Source organism: Cricetulus griseus, chromosome 4 (assembly GCF_003668045.3).
Source record: "Cricetulus griseus strain 17A/GY chromosome 4, alternate assembly CriGri-PICRH-1.0, whole genome shotgun sequence".
Lineage (NCBI taxonomy): Eukaryota > Metazoa > Chordata > Mammalia > Rodentia > Cricetidae > Cricetulus > Cricetulus griseus.
Window position 1 is genome coordinate 129,378,962 of NC_048597.1, and position 20,521 is coordinate 129,399,482.

The 20,521-nt window shown below is 43.4% G+C and overlaps 1 protein-coding gene across 2 annotated transcripts in view; it reads right to left on the minus strand.

Moving 5' to 3' along the window:
* Fat3 (FAT atypical cadherin 3) overlaps positions 1 to 20,521 on the minus strand; it is a 448,985-nt gene that overhangs the window by 19,427 nt on the left and 409,037 nt on the right. For both annotated transcript variants that reach the window (XM_035444507.1, XM_027410883.2), the window contains exons 19-21: positions 11,610 to 11,744; positions 9,334 to 9,491; positions 2,181 to 2,649 (exon numbers count right to left, since the gene is read on the minus strand). In XM_035444507.1, coding sequence (XP_035300398.1) covers positions 2,181 to 2,649; positions 9,334 to 9,491; positions 11,610 to 11,744 — 762 coding nt within the window. The remainder of the gene's footprint in view (positions 1 to 2,180; positions 2,650 to 9,333; positions 9,492 to 11,609; positions 11,745 to 20,521) is intronic.

Here is a 20,521-nt window from a genome sequence, read left to right on the forward strand (position 1 = left end):
GGTAAGGTAAGAGTATAGGAAGGAGTGGATATGCAGTTCAGCTGGTGGAATGTACAAGGCCCTGGTTTTGATCCCCAGTGCCACGTACACTGAGTCATGCCTGGAATCCCAATGCTTGGAAGGCAGAGGCAGGAAGAGCAAAAATCTAAAACCATCCTTGGTTACACATTAAGTTTGAAGTTGTTCTAGAATATATGAGACCCTGCCTTAACAAAACAAAACAAAATAAAATAAAACATAAAAAACCCCGTGTTTCTCAGAGGGGCCCTAAGCCATTTAGTTATATAACATACCTGCTCTGGGTACTTATCCTAAAGGATTTTGTGGCAGTTAAAAATGTATCCTGCTGAGCCAGATTCCCCTTTTGTTCAGTGACTATTATTATTTTAAAGATAACCCTCCATGAAAGACCATAGCTTTGCCAGGAAAAACAATGTTCTGACATGGTTAAAGTATATTACAATTTGTGGCTGCGTACCCAGGATTTGACATGGCGTGGTGTTCCATTTCAACCCAATTTAATTATATGGCTCTTTCATATATTGCCAGTGGCTTGCACTAGTAGAGGACTTTTTTTTTGCCTCATGAAAAACTGGCCATGATTTGTCATGAGAGGCTGGTTTACAGAACAGCTAGTGGAGAGTCACTGCCCATCATTCGGGAATTATGGAGCCATAACCACCCTTTATTTACATATACTGCTGAGACAGTAAAAACAGCAAATAGATTTCTTAAATTGAGACTGCAGAAACTTCCCCCCAGGGCACTGGGCCCTCGTTGTGACAGTGACATATGTGAGTCTGAACAACTTTGCTGTCTGTGTTCCTGCACCACATCATCCCATGGACAGTTTATAACGTTCTAATAATAAAATGGACTCTAAATTCAGAGTCAGGCTGCATGAAAAGTAGATGCTAATGTCGAGCAGCCTCAGTGATAGTGGAGAATGTTTAAATCCACTACCCAGATGGCTGTTGAGTAGACCTACAAAGTGGCTGGAGGGGACCAGCCAGGGCTGCTGAGAGAAGGCAAGATCCAGACAGAAGGAAGCCTTACCTAGTGGACCACCATGTAGACCCTGTGCTTAGGGGGAGCAGGGGTTTCTTAGATGCCAGGCTCCTGAGCCTTCAGCAGCTATAGAGATGCTCTGTGGATCTGTCTCCCCACCCCCACTGTCATTTTCTCCATTCACCTCCCATCTCCTTCCTGCTTCCCATGCCCCCCTTGAGGATATACCTGGGGAAGACGTGACTAGAGAAGGGCATTATGCCCACCCTTGACTGGCTCCCCTCCTGAGATTCTCTGTTTATTTTCATCTCCATATAGTGTGTGTGTGCGTGCGTGCATGCGTGCGTGCATGCGTGCGTGTGTGTTCATGTGTGGTTAGGAGAGTGTAAAGGCTAACGGATATCCTTAGGAGCTATTTCTCAGATACTTCCCATCTTTTCTGCTTTGGAGACAGGGTATTCTCCAGCCTGGAACCCCCCATGTAGACTAGACTGGCTGGCCATTGAGCCCCAGGAGTCACCTATCTCCACCTTCCCTGGGAAGGTCCTGGGGTTACAGGTGCTCATCACCATGTCTAGTTTTTAATATATGGCACCTAGAGATAAAACTCGGATTTTCATACCTGCAAGGCCAGCACTGACTGACTAGGGTATCCCCAGCTCCCTCTCCTTTATTTTGATGCTTTGCATCTTTGTAGAGTTGAGTCATTCTCAAGACCCATCTCAAAAGCATGCTCCAAATACCCTCAACTCTGGGTTCTCTTCCCAGGGAGATGCGTTCACTCCTCCACCCACTTTAATTTCTGGTAAAGTTACATCTGAGCCTGGTTAGCACTCCAGTCAGTGCAGTGACACCAGGCAGCCTTCTGCAGCGACAGCAGGTGGCTCCCGAAGTCACACCTTACAGGGAGCTGAAGTCTGGAAGGGTGTGGGGTGTGCAGGGAAGAGGTGGTTGCATCTGCAGTCTGGCATCCAGTTACTGGTGAACCTGGATACCCTGCAACTGTCAAGATTCTGCAGCACACAGGATTCAGACGGTCTGAGTACAAAGTGGGTGAGCATCCTCTCCAGGGTCCCGGGAAGGTGTGTGTGTGTGTGGGGGGGAGGATGCTGGTTGTGAGGGTGAGACTCCCACAGGTGCATGCCCTCCCTCCCCTACATGCTTGCACTCACCGCCAGAGGGCAGGCCACTGCAGCTGCCCCCATGCAGACAAGGGTTGCGTTGGCATGCATCTGGGTAGAGTACACAGCCCAGCTTCAACTCCGTCAGACCCACGACCTCCGCGAAGCTGCTGCGCTTGTTCTGGAGGGGCAGCTCATTGTGATTAAGTACCACGGAGTCTAGGCAACCCTGGAAGCCACCGAGGACCTGTGTGACTCGAGTGTCTGTCAGACTGCGGATGTTATCCGCCTGTACTAGAGCACCAAAGAAGATGGCACTGTCGGTGTTTAGTGTCTGGAAGTACAGGGGCGCCCTGCGCCGCTCCACATAGCTGTCGTCCAGGGCCAGGCTGGTGAAATTGCGATTGAGCTCCAGGAAGACCGAGTGCCAGCTCCCGTCATTGACAGCACGGCTGGAGATGCCTAGGATCCCAGGGCCGCTGCCACAGTCCAGCTGGAACCACAGCTTGCCTTCCACAATCTGCACAGGAAGAAATGCAGAGCCCTCATGAGTCTAGCTTCAAAACACTATGATCCCAACAGGGCAGATGTTCCTACATCTTCATCTATGTGAACTAAGCCCTCCACTGTCTGCCAGGAAAATACAGGCCTGACACTTCTCAGATCTTCCGGCTACTGATCATAGGGAAAGCCAGGAAGCTTACAGTGAAGAGATGGCTCAGTGGCTAAGAGCACTGGCTGTTCTCCCAGAGGTCCTGAGTTCAGTTCTCAACAACCACGTGGTGGCTCACAACCATCCATAATGAGATCTGGTGCCCTTTTCTCCCTGTAGACATACATGCAAGCAGAACACTGTATACATAATAAAAAAATAAATCTTAAAAAAGAGTAAGTTTCTATCACTGGATCGCCCCCCCCTTTAATACCCACTTCGATATCTCGTTTGTTTCTGTACCCCTCTCTATCACACAGGAATGATTTCCATGAACTCACCAATATTGACTGGACACCCACCATATGGTAGGCAATAGGCTAAGTCGATCTATCCTATCCTTCTGAGGCTCACTAGTCCAGTGGGGGGATGGTCACATGTTAAATCTATACACACATACTTCCCAAATAAGTTTATGAGAGTCTGATGTAGGGAAGAGGCCAGATAGAAGCAAACACTTCCTGGTACCCAGCTTTGTGCATATTTTGAATTTTAAACTCTCTATATAAAACACTGATGTCATACTTAACCCTGTCTTTTCCTACACTGTTCACCATATAGACAAGAGGCACTTCAAGAGTATTCAGGCTTGGCTGCTGCATACAGTAAAGGTGTCCAACATTTTGTCTTCCCTGGACCACAGTGTATGAAGAAGTATTATCTTGGGCCACATATTAAATCCTTGGGTGTCTAACTCTGCCACTACAGGGTTTGCAAAAGAATACAACCATTTATTCTGAGTGACATTGGAACATGATTTTGTCATCTATAGAAGTATGAAGTTCATACTTCAAAACTGCACAATTAAGTTATAAAGTGAAAAATCACAGAAAATCTAGTAACATTTAGGTGAATTCATAATTTTGTATTGAGCTTCATTCATGACTATACTAGGGTACATTGAATGGGAGTTGGACACCCCTGTCTTAGAGCTTATGCATGTTTAACAATAGGACCTTCTCTTCTGGTCAGCTGTTTGCACTTTCGGGGTGTTCCAATCCCTCATCAGGGTGCTATGGGGGAGATTTGCCTGCTTTAGACAGGGTGTCCACCACATCCTCTGGAGGCTAACACCAGGCATCATTGCCCATAGGTGAGAAAGCTATACCACTGAAGGATCCTAGTTGCCAGATAGCATGGGCAACTTCAACATCAATACAGACCCGGGCTACCCTGCTGTTGAGAAGATGGCCTTTGATACTTGCTGCTCCACTCTGGACTGTGTTTCTTAGAAATGCTATGTGGCATCAGGATTGAGGGATTGAGCGCTAGGCCCCCATGTAACCAAACTTAAATGTGGCCACTAAGGGATTTATATCTGGTCACTGTGAGACAAAAGCCTCTATATCTAGAAAATGATTCTACAGTGGCCAGTATCCTGGTTGTGAATGGGTGGGGTGCTCTGTCTGTCTTGAGCATAGCATAGATTCTCATCAAGAGAAATAAAGTAGAAAGTAAGAATGGAAATGTCAGACCAACATGGACACCAGCAGCTATACAAATGAAATGTTAAATGTATTTGTAGAAATGAGCTGAGCTGGTCTTTGCATGGTGTGTTTTACTTGAGAAAGAACCAGTGGCTTCTTCAGCACACCCATCATCACAAACATTCTGTTTTAGAAAGGTCCACAGTCAAGCAATCCACATTGGCTCTCATGTCTGCTTTTTGACTCCATGGATTTTCTCACCTGCAAGTCAAGGTCAAAGATTCATGCCCCCCAAACACTGGGAACCTAGAGAGCCATACACTCAGAGAATGAAGAGCTTGACTCCAAGTCTGCTTGTACCGTCCTGCTCTCTGGAAAGCATGGCTCTACCTCAGTGGATTTGGGTTTGGAGAACAGAGAGATGTGCCGGTGGCATCTGCTGCAGAATGGCTGGCCACATCTCACATGAGGTGTGTGTGTGCACTCATGAGTCTAAACACACACACACATACACACACACACACACACACACACACACACACACACACACACACACACAGCTCTGTAATATATGTGCTTACATGTGAAAGGGCTAAAAACAGATTTAGTTCCAGAGAGCTCTCACCTACAATCATATGCAATTGCTGGTGTTTGTGGTTGTTTAGCAAAATAGACTGAATGGCTATTATAAATTTCAGCAAACTCACTTAGTGACAATGCATAGCTAATACCCACATCTGTATTAGAGTGTAAGTAATAAAGTGATAGAATAAGGCTTTGGAGACACCTTCTTCTGCAGCAGCCCATCTGCTGCTTTGCCCCATGGCTACAAAACATTGTCCCCAGTCTGTCATGGAAAATCTGGTGGTGAAGGTGCAGTTCATGTAGTGTTCAATTAACATATTACTTGGTTCATTCCCTTCCCCCATCACTACCAACTGCCTGTGGGCAATAACCAGAAAAAATTGACGTGAGTCAGATACATCCACACACATCAAAATTCTGCAGCTAAGGAACTAAAATTACCTCCTGTGAATACTGAACAGAGCTAAGCGCCCTCCCCCCGACCTTTATAACAGAACAGCAGCAGCATTGCTAAGTGAAAGAAGCCCAGTGTCCACAGTTTCACCTTTTTTTCCAAAGAAACATCACTGTATTTTTATGATTCTAGGCATTTTGAACCATAGGCTTGTTGCTATGGAACTCTAGAATATTGGTGCCCAAAGGTACCTTGTGAAAAGTTAATAATAGTAAGTATGTTGTTCTAGGGAGGTAAAACAACACTTCCTTCCCTGTGGAGGAAGTATCTGAGTCATCTTCACATGGGAAAATGATACTCTGATAGTAGTTAATTTTTCTCTGTCTGTCAAGTTTTACAGTATTTTTCTTTGCAAAAGATGAACTTCCTCAAATCAGAGCACCAGTGTGATATTGCAGTGGTCACTGAAGTGTGTCTGAGCTGCAAAAAGTCTGTTGTCATGCTATTGGACTGGCTTATCAGTTGGATAGGTGGGTGATTGTAGGGAGAAATCCTGATTAGAGGTACCACTGACCACACCCGCTCGTGCCTGGTCAGAGTTATGTAACAAGGGTTTAAGAAGGAAGGAGGCATGCATGTAGCTTTCTTTCGCCTGGCTGAGCTGATTAGGAAGCATTTCCTGTGCAAACCTGGTCACTGGCTCCCTTGTATGAGTACTTTTCCCCAATAAACTGCCGTTTATCAACCTTTCTCTGACTCCACTTTGTAAACTTCAATAGGTAATTTTTTCAATGATATGCATAATTCAGAGAAAGATAGATGCCCTTATGTTAGAAAACATCTATATCTTCAGGGTTGTGTGAAATCAATAGTGTGCTTTGACCAGTTTTTAATGACTAGGGCACTAAGAGACAAGAAATCAGATCCATAAAAGTAATTTTTATAGAAAAGGATTTTGAGTAGAAATGATTAAATTATGAGTTTCATTGCTTTGGACCCATAGTGTATGTCTATCTCTGTAGGGTTCAGAGGGTTGTGTTAGTTAACTTTATCAATGCTGTGACCAAAGTATTTTACAGAAACAGCATAGGGGAGGATTTAGTCTTCAGCTTGCACTTTCAGGGGACCCAGTATATCCCATCCAGAAGGGCATGACAAGGTAACAGGACAGCTCCCACCTTGGTGCCACCCACATTTAAGGTAAGCCCTTCTTTCTCAGCTAATAGTCTCTGGAAGCCTCTCACAGCCATATCTAGATGTGTGCCTCACCCATCCCCTAAGCACTTCTAAATCTAATCAAGTTCTCAATTAAGAACAATCATTACACTGATCATTAAGTAATCTCTGGACAGAATACCTTTCAGTCATGTCTTTTCAAAGCCACTTAATGGATATCCGACATGTGGGGTACCTCTAAGATAAAAATAATTGGATGAAGGAACAAATAAATGGGTGGATGGTCCTCTTCTCACTGCCTGAGTGTTCCTAACCTGCTTACCTGTCAAACTCACTATGGGGTAGTTATTATTTGTTAAAGATGTCTGCAATTGTCTCCGAGTCTCAGTAGTCTCACAGGCAGACATGGGCACTGCCTTTAGGGAGGGGGTGAGAATCAGTAAGAGATAGATGTGGTCCATGATGGAAAGACCTACTCATACCACCTAAAAACGTGCCCTGTCTTTTTTTTTTTTTTCTTCAGTTTTGGGCTATCAAGCCAAGTCTGAGAATAATCTGATTAAAGGACTTGTTGGCATACCACATTCCTAAATATTTTTATATTTAAGAACATTTCTACATTAGCAACCAAGGTTTCCATCTGCTTTCCAGTTGGTGCCAAAAGGTCTGATGCCAACACTCTGAGCTGCCATGATTTGTCCTTGTGTCTGGCCTGGATATATGACACTTGGCTTTTTGCAGGCATGAAGGGGACACAGACCATTCTTACACTTTGGCTTTGGTTGCCAGGAAGCTCAGAAGTGGGTTTGTGCTCAACTAATATATTTTCTATGATTTTTTTCCATCATGATATTTTACTTTTTTTTCTTCATTGATTACATTGTAACCTTTTATTTTCATGTCAGTTGTGCTTAGCTTTTTATTGCATTTGTGTGTTTATGGTAAGTCTCAAGTCTCTTCTAGAACCAGGGTGGTAATGGGAGACAGAAAGACAAGCCAGGCTTTTGTTGCAGCCAGGCTTCAGTGACACATTTGTCCATGAAGGATTTTGTTGTTCCTGACCGCCATGCAACTCTTTACCAGCTGCCAGGGGATGCCCTCTGCTCCCTGATTGTTTAAAATACATTTTTACAGAACACACTCTGCCTGAAAAATGCAGGCCACCAGGAGGTGCAGTTTAGGCCAGCATTTCCTTTTAGTGGCTGAAGCAAAGCACAAGGTGTACCCTGTAACTAAACCAATAAGTTCAAATCTCCCATGAGGCTCGGTGTTCAGCAAGTCTGCTACACAGGGAGATATATAGCTGCCTCCTGCTGTCGGCAAACTCAACATAGAAAATCGTCAGAGAGAGGGCAGTGATGGCCCACAACCCCAAGGCATTCACAGAGAGTCCTTTCAAACAGCAACCCGCCTTAGATTATTGGAATTCATCTTTAGGAATTCAATTATCCAATTTCAGAAACACACTTGTTTCATGAGGTACCATACATCTTCGTGGTGACTCCCTCAGGGGTTTATTCTACTTTTCTGTCCCCACGGAAGTGCACCGGCAGCACACTTGCTAGGGATGGGCAAATGGCAAGATTCAATTTAGGATCAAATCATCCTGATTTGATATTCAGTTCCCTGTTAGGTTTAGTGCAATAGGAGATTATCTAACAGCAACTACTGGTATTACAGTAATCCATTAGAGCTTGAGAGGGGAGAGGGAAGACCAGAGACATCAGGCCTAAGGGCTCTGATGAGGCTCCTTCCTTACATTCCTAGATGTTCCTGTTTGATAGTCAGTTTTCAGTGGGCAAGCTCTGAGGACTTCTAAAGAGCACAGGCAGTAATAGAGTGGATGATAGACTTAACCAAAACCCCCAAGGACAGACCAGGAGATGCATATTTCTCCAGCACTCTTATGCCCAGACACTGGATCTGCTCTTCTCAGTTAGATCTGGGCTAGAAATGTGCAGGATGTAATCTGTGATAATTTGAGCTGGAATGTCAAGACGGAGAGCTGAGGAGTGCTTGGAGGCGAAGAGCACAAGGTGAGATACACTGTACTGTGGGTCAGGTCTCACTGCTCAGTAACTAAGCAACCTTGGGTGAATATATAAAACTCTCTGGGTTGTTCTCCTTGATCAAGTAAGTGGGGATATGTCATTAGAAGATTCATATTAAATTTAAAATGAGAAAGATGCAGATATATCTGTTTGTATTCTTAGTGTCATCACGAAGGCACTAGAAGCCAAAGTTTTATACAAATGCCAGATTTATTTTAAAGAAAATCTAGCTGCTTTAGGTGAACTTCTGAGGTCAGGAAATGATTTAAAAAATTGGATGACTTGGGTCATGATAGGATATGTGGACTATTTGTGCCAAATATCTCCTATTTCCCCCCTGAGTGACAGTGTAGCTATCCAGAGTGTGGAGAGAGCATGTGGTGAACATGGACAGTCAACCTGCTAAAGGATTAGCCTTGTCATGGGACTAATAGAGAAATCTGTCCCAATAAACTGTGTAGAGATTGGAATATAACAGAGGTGTGTATTCAAGCCCTTTCTACAGGGAGACATCAAATCTCCACCAGCCAGTTTTGAAACACAACTAAAACAAAGAAGGATGCTGGCACACTTTCCAACCTCGTTGTGCTCTTCTATCCTGAAGTCTGTTCTGGTCTTCTAAACTCACAAGACAATAACTTCAGTGTCTCCCAATTTAATAGTGAATATAGTCATAATAAGAAATGATTATGGGTGTGGTGTGGTGGCTCGTGCCATAATCACAGCACCTTGAGGCTGAGGCAGGAGGATGGTTTTGAGTTTGAAGCTGTCCTGGGCTTCAATGTAAGACTGTCTCAACAATGACAGATAGCTAACTACAAGAGCACAGCTGCAGGTGAATGCAGCCCCTTTCACAAACCTTCAGAATCATGCAGGGGTTGGCCCGGGTGTACATTATGATCCCATTGCTTTGTAGGGTTCTCAGGCGCAGAGCCAGCTTGAAGTCTTCTTCTTTGCTATCTTCAGAAAGCCGGTACTTGATGTAACTGTTTCCAGCAAAGCTGAGAGAAGTGTGCCCTGAAAAGACCATTCCAATAGCAAAAGTGTCCTTTAAAAATCCAGAAATGATCAGGGAACAATCCTGATCATCACCCCCCCCAACACACACACCAAGAAAGCTCATTACAGACCATAGCAGTTAAGGGTGGAACCCAGGGGTCTTAATTAAAGCTGGCTCACAATTTTACACCATTAAATTAACCAGTCAGCTACCAAAATAATCCCACTTGTCTCATGTTCAGAGCAACTTGGTAAACTCCATAGTGTAGATTTTCTTAGTATCAATAGATTCTCAACTCCCTCTTTCCAAGCTCAGCATCATTAAAAGATACCATTTGATTGCTCCCCCACCATTGTCTTCCCTTAGACAACATGTAAGAGTGTGGATGGGTCAGGCAGTGTGTGCCAGAAATCCCAGCAGTGGGAGAGGCTGCTGCAAGAGGCTCTCAAGCCAAGGCCTGCTTAGATTAGAGAGTGAGTTCACTGTCACCCTGGATGACTTATTCTGAAAATGAAAAAGCAAAGGAAAGCTGTAGCTAGATGATAGAGTGCTTGCCTTGCATATATAAGGTCCTAAGTCAATCCCTCACAGTGAAAAAAATAAATTTAAAATTAAAAAGATTTTTCAGTTCTATGAAACAAAGAAAAGGCAGTGAAGTTATTCTCGTGGAATCCTTGTACTCTCCAGGTATCCTAATACAAATAATACCAAAGAGCCAACTGGTGTCAGGTGTTGAAGAAAGGGGGCCCTCTGCTGTCACAGTTCCAATTGCTAACCACTAACTGCAGGCTTCCCTTCTGGGCCTCTCTCTCTCTCAGAAAAATATAGGCTTAAACTTGAGGGTTAGGAGAAAAGGGGTTTTCAGAAGAAAGCAAGGTACACTGAACAGCATGGCTGTGGGGCTGTGGGTTTCTCCAGGAAGTTACCTCATCTTAGACTTAACTTCCTAGACTTAACTGTAGTCCAACCCTCTTCACCTGATTCTGAACTTACCTGATTCTGAATTAACCCTCTTTTTAATTTCTTAACATTTTCTTCAATAGAGTGTTGCCACAAACAGATCAATAGGCTTGTAGAGTGAAAATCAGAGAGAATGGAAGGAAAGCAAATGGGTGATATTGTCAGTCAAAAGTTCTCTGATCAGAAGTTGGTAGAAAGGGATACTATGAGCATGGCATGTATGTTGGGGTAGGGACACCTTAGTGTCTTGCTCAAGCTTCCTGGTTTTCCCTTCATTTCACCAGCATCTCTGTGCTGGACGTCAACCATTATGAAGTTTGCTTCCTATTTTTATATAGGACTTCTCTGCAAAGGCTGAACTTCTAAAACCCTGTGATAGCTCATATTCCCACGATTGCTACTATGATTATCATCACTTGCATAACTTAATCATCACCCACAGCCATGCTGCTGGGTATGCATTACAAGAAATAGTAACAAAATTGGTATCAGTGTGCCTGGGTGTTAAATACATCTTATTACAAAAGATGATCCTACTGGTGTAGCAAATGAAGGCACTTTTAGAAAAAAGGAAGTGAAAATAAAGTGAAAGAAATGGAATAAGTGGTTAAATGTTAAATTGGGTAAAGATCATCAGCAGAAGATTATTTGGATGAAATGATGAAAATATTGATATTTCTTCTTTAAGATGCAAAGGTGAACATGTCAAGCAGGGAAGACCTGGCTTACATGGTGTTCGGGGCTGGGCTTATTCCATGGGAAACTGATGAGACTGGCTCAGATCTACTTCCTGTTGGCCTGGTTTGTTGTTGTTGTTATGTTTTGTTTTGTTTGTTGCTACAGATTGGTGCAGCCTTCTGACACCAGAGGCTCCATGCTCTTTGTCCATAAAGCTGCACTCCGTCTTCCATAACTTCACACTCATATCAGTCATGCAAGATAACTGTGGACCTATTATACACAAGAGGCCCTGTCTTCCTGTCTCATTAGCATGGACTGGCTGTGACACATCTCAATTAAACATGAGGGTGAACATAGGCCATTGGCTAGTCTAATGGTAAGTGTTGTATGCACACACATATGTATTCTGGAAGGACCTGGGCAGAGTCCTTCATACAAGGAAAATGTATCATGAGTAGGAGATCCAACCCTGACTTGTCCATACCACTCTGTACCTGAGCACTCTCCAAGTTTTCCTGGTGGACACTGGCAGAGAAATGGTCTCCTGCTGGCCTCATAACCCACACATTGCATGTCCTCCGGACATGGCTTCTCCACACAAGGATCATTGGACCCTGGACACACACCTCCTGTGGCAAAGGCAAAAGAAGCATGATCAGGATTCTAAAAGACTCATCACCAAACTTATGGATAGTAAGAAATTGTCAAGGCCTGGGCCATATGTGATTTCCAGTGAGCTGCAAAGGGGCCACCCAGGAGCATGTGCGTCAGAATGGTCAACACGGGGTTTGGGTACCATCAGAGATATCTGTGTCTGTCAACATTTCAATGGCAGACTGGAGCATGATAAGAGCAAAGGCAAATCCAGAGCTCATCCTATTAGGACTAAATATGCCAGAACTTTATTTGGGCCAATTTCAACTGAAGAGCAGCACCACACCAAGACTCTGCCAGGAGGTACTGAAGGTTTCCAACAGCCCAGTGGTCACTTGTGAGGGCTGTGGGCTTACCTGTCTCCTGCAGCCATTACTACTCTGAAAAACTTGAGGGCAGATTGTAAGAGATGTTAGCTCTTGATTTCAGGGAGAGAAGGCGGGGGAGGGGAGGAAGGGATGTGGGAGGGAAGAGAGAAGGGTAGTGAGTACACATTTCTAAATAAAAGTCTAGCTGTAAATTGTGAAAGCACAGCTCATTTTGTTTCCCAATCCTTTCTGTCACATGGTATTTTATTGATTATCTATAAGGAGTCCCTGACAGCTATCAATAAAAAGCAGAATTATCCTTGGCTGAGTCAGGCTTCCACTCCACTGCTCTATTCATACTTGGTATAATGAAAGTTTAATCCCTTAGAAGGGAAATCCCTGAAGGAGGATTAAAGTGGACTAGGGCCCAGGTGAATTAGGTCAGAAGGAGGGTGAAGGCAGGTGCAGTCTGCCTATTGAAAGAAACGTGCTTTCCACAGGCCCCAGGGCATTTAAAACGTATCTAGGACTTTTTCAACCTGGAAGACTTTAAGTGGCAAAGGACTCTTGAAAAACTGAATCAACTAAAATTAAGCCTCAAATGCAATGGCGATTCCTTAGTGGGTTAGTGTTCTCATGGCAGTGCTTCCTCCCACTGAAGGAGGAACATGCCAGACATCAGCTGCTCCCTTCATTGGTGGGAGGTGGTCCTTGAACACACTCCTCTCCATGATGCCTTCCCTGGTCATTAAGGCTGTCCCATGATATTCATCTCTTTGTCCTGAAGAAAGCAAGAATGTGGTGCTAACTACCTACAAACATCTTTGGAGCTATAGTCCCTAAGAGGAGCATCTCCCCAGTACTAGCAAATTCAGGATTTGGAAATCCTATTTGCCATAGCTACAGCCCAGTTGCAAAAGTCACTCTTGGCACCGATCTAACTCTTAGTCTTAGAAGATGTACACATTTTAAACTGAATATTTAGAATCAGTGCTAAATGATTCCATAAGATCCAGTGCCTCAAAATATTTCTTGAGATTTATTCCTCCCCAATCTTTATGCTTTTCATATATTTATCAGTATTGGTAGAATATCAACTGATGTCTGACCATCTCATAAACCACTTCAAGGAGCTCTGAAGACCAGCTTTAAAAAAGCTTCAGGCATATTTATTCAACAAACAATAACTTGTTGAATTCATTCAACATGAAAAATAAAAATATTAATTCAATAATGGAACTGAGATCAATGAGCTAATAAGCCAGGGCCTATAATGGAATAGATAATGGAAAACAATATCCACAGGCATGAAACACACACACACACACACACACACACACACACACATTACACCTCAGAACACTGTTTTGACAGGTATGTAAGATCAAGGGATGTACCAGAACAGGGATCCTGTCTCCTGGGAGAATATCAGACCTCTTCATATGGAGGTGGTTTATCCTGATTATCTCAGCAGATCCTTCCAGCTAGCAGTAACTGTCAAGAGGACCCACGTGCAATAGTTTATGTATAGGAACCAATCAGAAGTTATCTGGTGGCGCTATGCTTTACGGCTCTGGGTGTGCTTTAAAGACAAGTGCACAGCAATGACCCTCAGAGCATAGCAACCACCCTGGGAGGGCCTATGGGCCATAACAACAAGTTGACCAATCAACACAGGGCAAACCCTCCAAGTCTGGAGGCACACCAATCCTGAGCTTGTGCGTACCCCTAGACACTCCCCTTATGCTGCCCTATAAGATCTCTATGCAGACGCTTCGAGCTGTCTTTCCTAGCCATCCGCCATGGTGGGTGGATGAAAGACCCGAGCTAACACGGGGTTAGCTCGTTAAACAACTATAATAAAGCCTCATGCAGTTTGCATTAAAAAAAAAAGAAATCTGTTGTTCTAGATCCATCACATTCCTTTCACCTTTCTATTTCAGTACACTTAGGAATGCCGTCTCTACACATCACTACATTTTTGAATACCACTATAGATATCATATTCATTATCTCTTATGGTTTTATGTTACTGATACAGTTCTAAGAAATCTTCTGTTCTCAAAACTCTGATTGAAAAGCTACCATTTCAAAGAAGAAAAGATGGTTAGCTAAGTTTAGACATGTGACAGTGATGGTATTTATTCCCTTAGAAACTGTAATAATATTTAAAAGTAATATTTAAAAAATAAAACCAAACCTTTATGAGTGTATCTAATGAAAGATACAAAGATTTTCAGAGAATATTCAGCACTGAGGTTATTTCTTCATTTTATTCATGTTTGGCCTGTAACTATCACTCTCATCATGATAATTAGCACAGGACTTTCCACTTGATCTGCCAGATCTCTGACTTTGAGATAAAGCACAAATTCACTTACCAGCAATTGGATTGCAAGCCTACAGCTCCTTTCCTTCTTGAGGCTTTGTGTCATAATACACAGAAATGCATATAATTAAACCACAGCAACCAATTAATGAATGTTTTAGATACAGTGCCCACTAGGGAAAAGCAGCATGAGTCTATATGAAAAGTAGTAATACAAATATAACAAGTGAATTATAAAGTGAACAACTATTCAGTGTGTAATGATGTACATGTGTCTTCATTCTATCTGTTTGTGACTTCAATCACTTCTTACTTCTTTTTGATTTTAATAAGTTCTTCATTGCGAAGGGGGCATTTTTGGGTAATGAATGTAACTCTGTCTGCTTTAGTCACCTACAGGGGTCCTTTGTCCTCATTCAAGCCTGGGATCTGCTTAGCCACAAATAAACAGTCAATCCAGCTGCCTGTCAGGGAGCTTGCTCACAGGCCCCCTCTCTGGTGGTTTAAGGAGCTCTGACAGCAAATCAGAACCCGCAGGCCAGTCTACATTCAGTATGCTCCTTTGGCAAGATGTGGGTTAGGTTAACAAGTTTATTCCAAGTAAATGAATAAAATCATTGAAAAGCAGCTTTCTCTGAACAGGAGTCACCACATCTAACACAGCAATTCCTTTTTCTCTGTAAAGTGTCATAGAGAGCAGGTCCTTTCTGAAGCATGTACTGTCTGAGGGGCATGGCTTCCAATGTTGATCCTGAAATGAGCCATGTGCTTCTGGCTTCTGATAGACCTGTTTGGGTCTTGGGAACACTAAGGATAAATGCTCTTTTCAGTAGAGGTCTGAAGCTTTCTAGGTACATAGAATGCATCCTGTGTGGGCCCTGAGGAGTTAACCTGATTTTAGAAATCCCATGTTTATGTCATTCCTTCTCACTCAACTGTGCACACTTATTATTGTTGAGAGCCTTAAAGACCCTCTCTCTGGTGGCAGAAAGTGCCTCATCAGCTCCTGAGTACCAGTTATGAGATGACAGTGTCAACTCCTGTTGGCTTCTGGGAGGACGTTTATCTTATTAACTATCATTAAATAATCCAGGTTTAATGAACTTGTGCCGTGCTCCGTGACAGCTCAGGGAGTGGGGGCCATAGATCTGCAGACTCTGCATCTCCAGGCATCCATCAATATGGAGTGAACATGAAGGGAGAAGTCTCCCACTCTATCAAGCCAAATGACTCAATTTTTGGTCTTCTAGGCTGGGCAGTGGGAGCCTCTGTCACAACACAAAGCAGGAAGAATAAGCTCCATTTCCTGCTTCCAGGTTCCCCAGGGAAAAGTGTCCTGACCCTTTGGACAAGCTGAAGAAGACCTGGCTAGTTATTTCACTCATTTACTCTGTGGTCTTGGACATGCTGCTCAACCTTTCTGGATCATGACTGCCCTTCAGAAAATCAGGACAAAGATTCTTCCCAGTGTCATGAAAAGTAAATGGCCAGTGCCTGAGAAAAGAGTTGTAAGGAAAACTTTGAAAAAGGTGGCAAAAGTGGTGATGCTAACACAAATGGCTTAGACCTGGTCGTTCTACCTGCTGCCTGACTTGAGTCAGGTTTGCAAACAGATGATATGGAATACTGTGTGTACTGGAGGTATGAAATTAGGCTTGGAGCCTTTTATACTTCAGGTGTCTGGGCTTGTGATGTAATGTGTCTATACTTCCAACCTCACGCCTCTTGCCTTCTCTAATCCAGGGATAGCTCTAGTCTTCTCCACCCTGTGCACTGATCCTAACCTCATCCTCTCCTCCAAAGCCAGTCTTTTTCCACCTTAGGTAGAGTCCTCCCCGACCTTCTCTGCTTCAGGCACAACACTTCACCTCCACCTCAGGCACAAGCCCTCTCCTTCTAGGTCTCAGGCTTGACTTCTCACCTTCTCCACCTCAGGTACAATCCCTTACCATATCCACTTCAGACATAGCTCCCTCACATTCTGCATGTCAAATATCCCCACCATGTCCACCTCAGGCACACCCTACCAACCTGTGTCTTGCACAGTCCCTCAACCATTTCTACCTCAGGTAGCATCCCCTACTTATTCCACCTCAGACATATCTGTGTTCCTCCTCCTCTCCCCCTCTTCTGCTCCCCTTCCTTCTCCTTCTCTGACTCCACTTGGCAATCTTCCCTACCTCAATTGTGGCTGTTCTTTACACACCAGGGGATCTTTTGCATTTTCTGAAGTTCTTCTCAGTTGGAAATTCTGGTCTCCTTCTCCAGCGCTGACAACAGGGGAGCCATCTGAGTTGGAGCTTGCCGCTTCCGTGCAGTGCAAAGGGTGGGTCCCTGGTGACTTTTGGAAGATTTTACTTCCATATTTACGACTCACCTCATTGCTGCAGTATTCCCACACCCCTTGGGATTGTGTCTGATCCAGTGGCTTATTAGCATCAGCATCTAGCTATGATTATTAAACTGCCACTTTGAGCTGAGTTCACTTCTTGGTTTACGTCACTGCCTCATTATGCTGAAGAATCCAGCAACTAATGCTAAATCTCCAACCCCAAACCCACATGCTTTGCTGAGATGCTGTGTATTGGTAAATGCTGTGTAAGTCAGCAAGATGCCTTCTTGATTCATGGCCTGCAAGAAGATATGGGACATATCTTCTGAGAATCCAAATTTGAAGCAGTCTATGTGGCTCTCCAAGAAGCAGATACATGTCCAGGCTATAGTATGCTTGACTCAGTCTTTTTTGTTTTTTCTTTTGGTATTATTTCATTAATGGCCAAGCTTAGTTTTATTCAAGACATCCTCCCTGGTCATACTGCCTCATTTTATTTTACTATAGTTATTAGAATGCATCACTATGGTCATCTACTAATAGGCTATCCTTCCCTATCCTATAACATCCATTCCAAGGACTGTTCTTACTGCTTCCCATGCAGCCCAGCCCAGCTCTGCTACTTTCTTTACATCATGATGCTGTTTAGGCTTCATGGGGATAAGGACTGTGCCAACTATTTCCCCATGCACCTTCACACTCTGCCCAAAACTTTGGCTTTTCTCTTCACTGCTCTCTTTGCTCAACACACATCTCTGATTGGCAAAATCCCATCATTTAAAAACCCCTGCTTCCAATGTCTTTCTTCAACTCCTCAAACTAAAACCCATACTTCCCTTCTTTATGTCCCCTCTATGCCCTGATTAGGCCTCTTCTTCCTCTTGGTAGCATGCTACTGTTTATATCAAGGAGTAAAAGAACACTGGTGGTTGGCTGAGAAAAGAGGACCTGAGGAATTATAACCATTCTCCTTAGTTATCCGAGGCAGGCTGTGGAGCAGGGATGAGCAGTCAAGGTTCTGTATGCCTGTCAAGACTGGAGCTATGTGGTGTAAGAAGGTGAATTTTGGTGGAGTGGTGTACAGTCATCTGGAGAGACCCTGGGCTGCTGCTTAAACCTTAGCTGAATTTCCACACCAGGGATGAAGCAGACAGGGTACATTCAGTGTAAGGAGGTTGGGCTAGGTGGCCTCCAAGCTCATTCTATAGTTACACAAAGGTAGCAAAGTATTGTATTAACAACTGCTTCCAGTAAAATGGCCAGATATGAATCTAGGTTCAGCCATTTATGAGCTCTGTGGCTGTGAGCCTAGACGTTTCCTAGTCTCAGTTTCTTCAGTTTTTGAAGAACGCTGATGACAGGTCCTTTATAGGGCCACAGTGTTCAATGTAATTCTAGAAATAGAATTGGAAACTGGTCATGGACCAACAAATATTAATTCTTTGTCCATTGGATCTGTGGGTGAATGTGCACTTCTTCATTTCCATGCCTTGGCTCTCACATTCTTCATTTGGAACCCTCCCCTGTGGCCACCTGCCTAATTCTAGGCATTCTGCCAGACCCCACTTAGGTCCCAGTGAGGCAGGATAGAAAGACAGGAGAATAATAAGGAACTTGCAAGAAAAAGGAAACCCTCATTCCAGTGTCTGGTTAAGGCCTCTTGCCAGGTAAAAATCAAGAATTCTAATACAAGTAATATTCACTGTAAAGACTGACAGCATAGAGACAATATTTCTATTAAGAAGATTAAAATAATAAACTTAGCTTAAGATCTGTCTGAGTGTCTATGGCCTCTGGAGGGCCTTCCCCCTCTTCTGGATATTTACTGAGAGTCTCACAAACAAGTAGACTGGCATTGTTTATGGCGGATGAGGATACCCAAAATTCCTGCATCCTTGGCATCCTGACTTTTATCTAGTCAACTGTAGTCCTGTGTGATAAACCTCAAGAACCGCCCTGTTATCTTGTTAAGCAATCTTTCAACCACAATAACTTCAAAAATACTCAAATACTATGTATGACTGTAAAAAAGATAATGAACTGTGCTTGTCCTTTGAAAAGCCAACACCTAAACTTCTGGGTCTCACTTTCTTCTTGGGTGCCTCTCTAAATCCCTTAGCTTCAGATCTGTGTTAAATCCTTCGTAAACTCTACCTCTACACTCACAATTGCTCTTTCTGAATTCATTTTCTTTGCTTAAATGTCTATTTCAGGCATCACCTGAATGGAGATGAGATAAGGGAACTCATCAGGCTGCCCATCTCCACCACAGCTGACACCATCACCTCCAGTGCCTAGGTACTGCTCTGCAGAACTGCTGTGCCCTCTGTTGCTGGTGGAGGGCAGGACTGCTGTCTCAGTCATCTCTGTCTGTCATGGAGCATCACTCATGGAAATGTCCCAACCTCTCATCAGGCCCTCTAGGTTCAGTTCTCTGTTTCTTATTTGAATAAATATGACAAACCAGGCAGCTGCTTCTGCCACTGCTTCTGTAAACACATTGACTTTAAAATGCTGATGGCCACCTTGGGAGCCTGTTCTAGACAACATGCCCTTTTTGATATATTTCTATTTCGTATTTTTTGAGCAGCTAATGAAAAATTTAAAAAGAGGATAATCAGTATAGCTTCATGTGTTATTTTGATGTCCTTCCTTTTGCTTACCATGGGAGGGCCATGACATCTATCACTCCCTATTTAACTTGATGTCAGACTTCCTGACTGGCATGCCAATGCTCATTGACTGTTCAACGCTTCCATGGAGTCATCTCAGGACATCAGAACTCTGCATCTCTCTAGTTCTGTTCAAAGGAGCTGTTTCACGGTGGCTGGGATTTAATGAGCTTATTTGGCAGTAAAATTCACATTGGATTTCACTTGTTAGCACAACTCAGCATTTTGGTTCAAGATGCTAATGATGATAATTGGACCCAAAAATCTGCATGAGAAAAAGATGAGCTGGAAGCTGGGAGGGGGTGGAGTACTGAGGCCAACCCTGTATAAACATCACTATATAGCCCCAAATGATCACTACATTCATTTATCATGCTAATTATTCCACCAAGTGGTGGGAAAGACCATTTAATGAATCTGTCAGTCTCCCAGGATAAACAGAAGAACAGCCACAGTAGTGTGTGAGTTCGAGCAAGGTTGTGTGTGTGTGTGTGTGTGTGTGTGTGTGTGTGTGTGTGTGTGTATGTGTATTGGTGTTTTGGGGAGAAGAATATATGAATATTGAATTCAGTGATTCAGTGATCCTTGATTTTTAATAAATGAAAAGATGCCTCAAAAGTTAGCACCTGCCAATTTTTTACATTCCTTTATTATATTTTCACTTAAAAGGAAACTTTTGAAGAAGTGAGAGGGACAACAGCTTGTCCCTTGTGCCTGAGGGAGAATTTATTCTTTAACTTGTGACATTCCTCCATGTTTGGCTTCCTGCTTATTATCAGCAGTGTCAATAGACTCCTAGCCTACTGTCCAGGCCTGAATATTCGGCATGGCACTTGCAGCAAGCCTGTTGCAAACTGTGTCTGAGACACTGTCTATCCTCCTCGGATCACACTGACTACTCTACTAGGAAACAGGGTTAACTGAGACTTCTTGTGGAGCATACACCTCTGAGAAGCTGATTTGTATAAAAAGAAAGGGAATTGCTGTTATGATGGAGATGTGTTAGGTTTTTTTTTTTTTTTTTTTTTTTTTTTTTTTTTTGTCACTGTGACAAAATACCTGAGCAAACCAAGCTGCAATGTAAATGTTTGGTTTGGCTCATTGTTTCAAA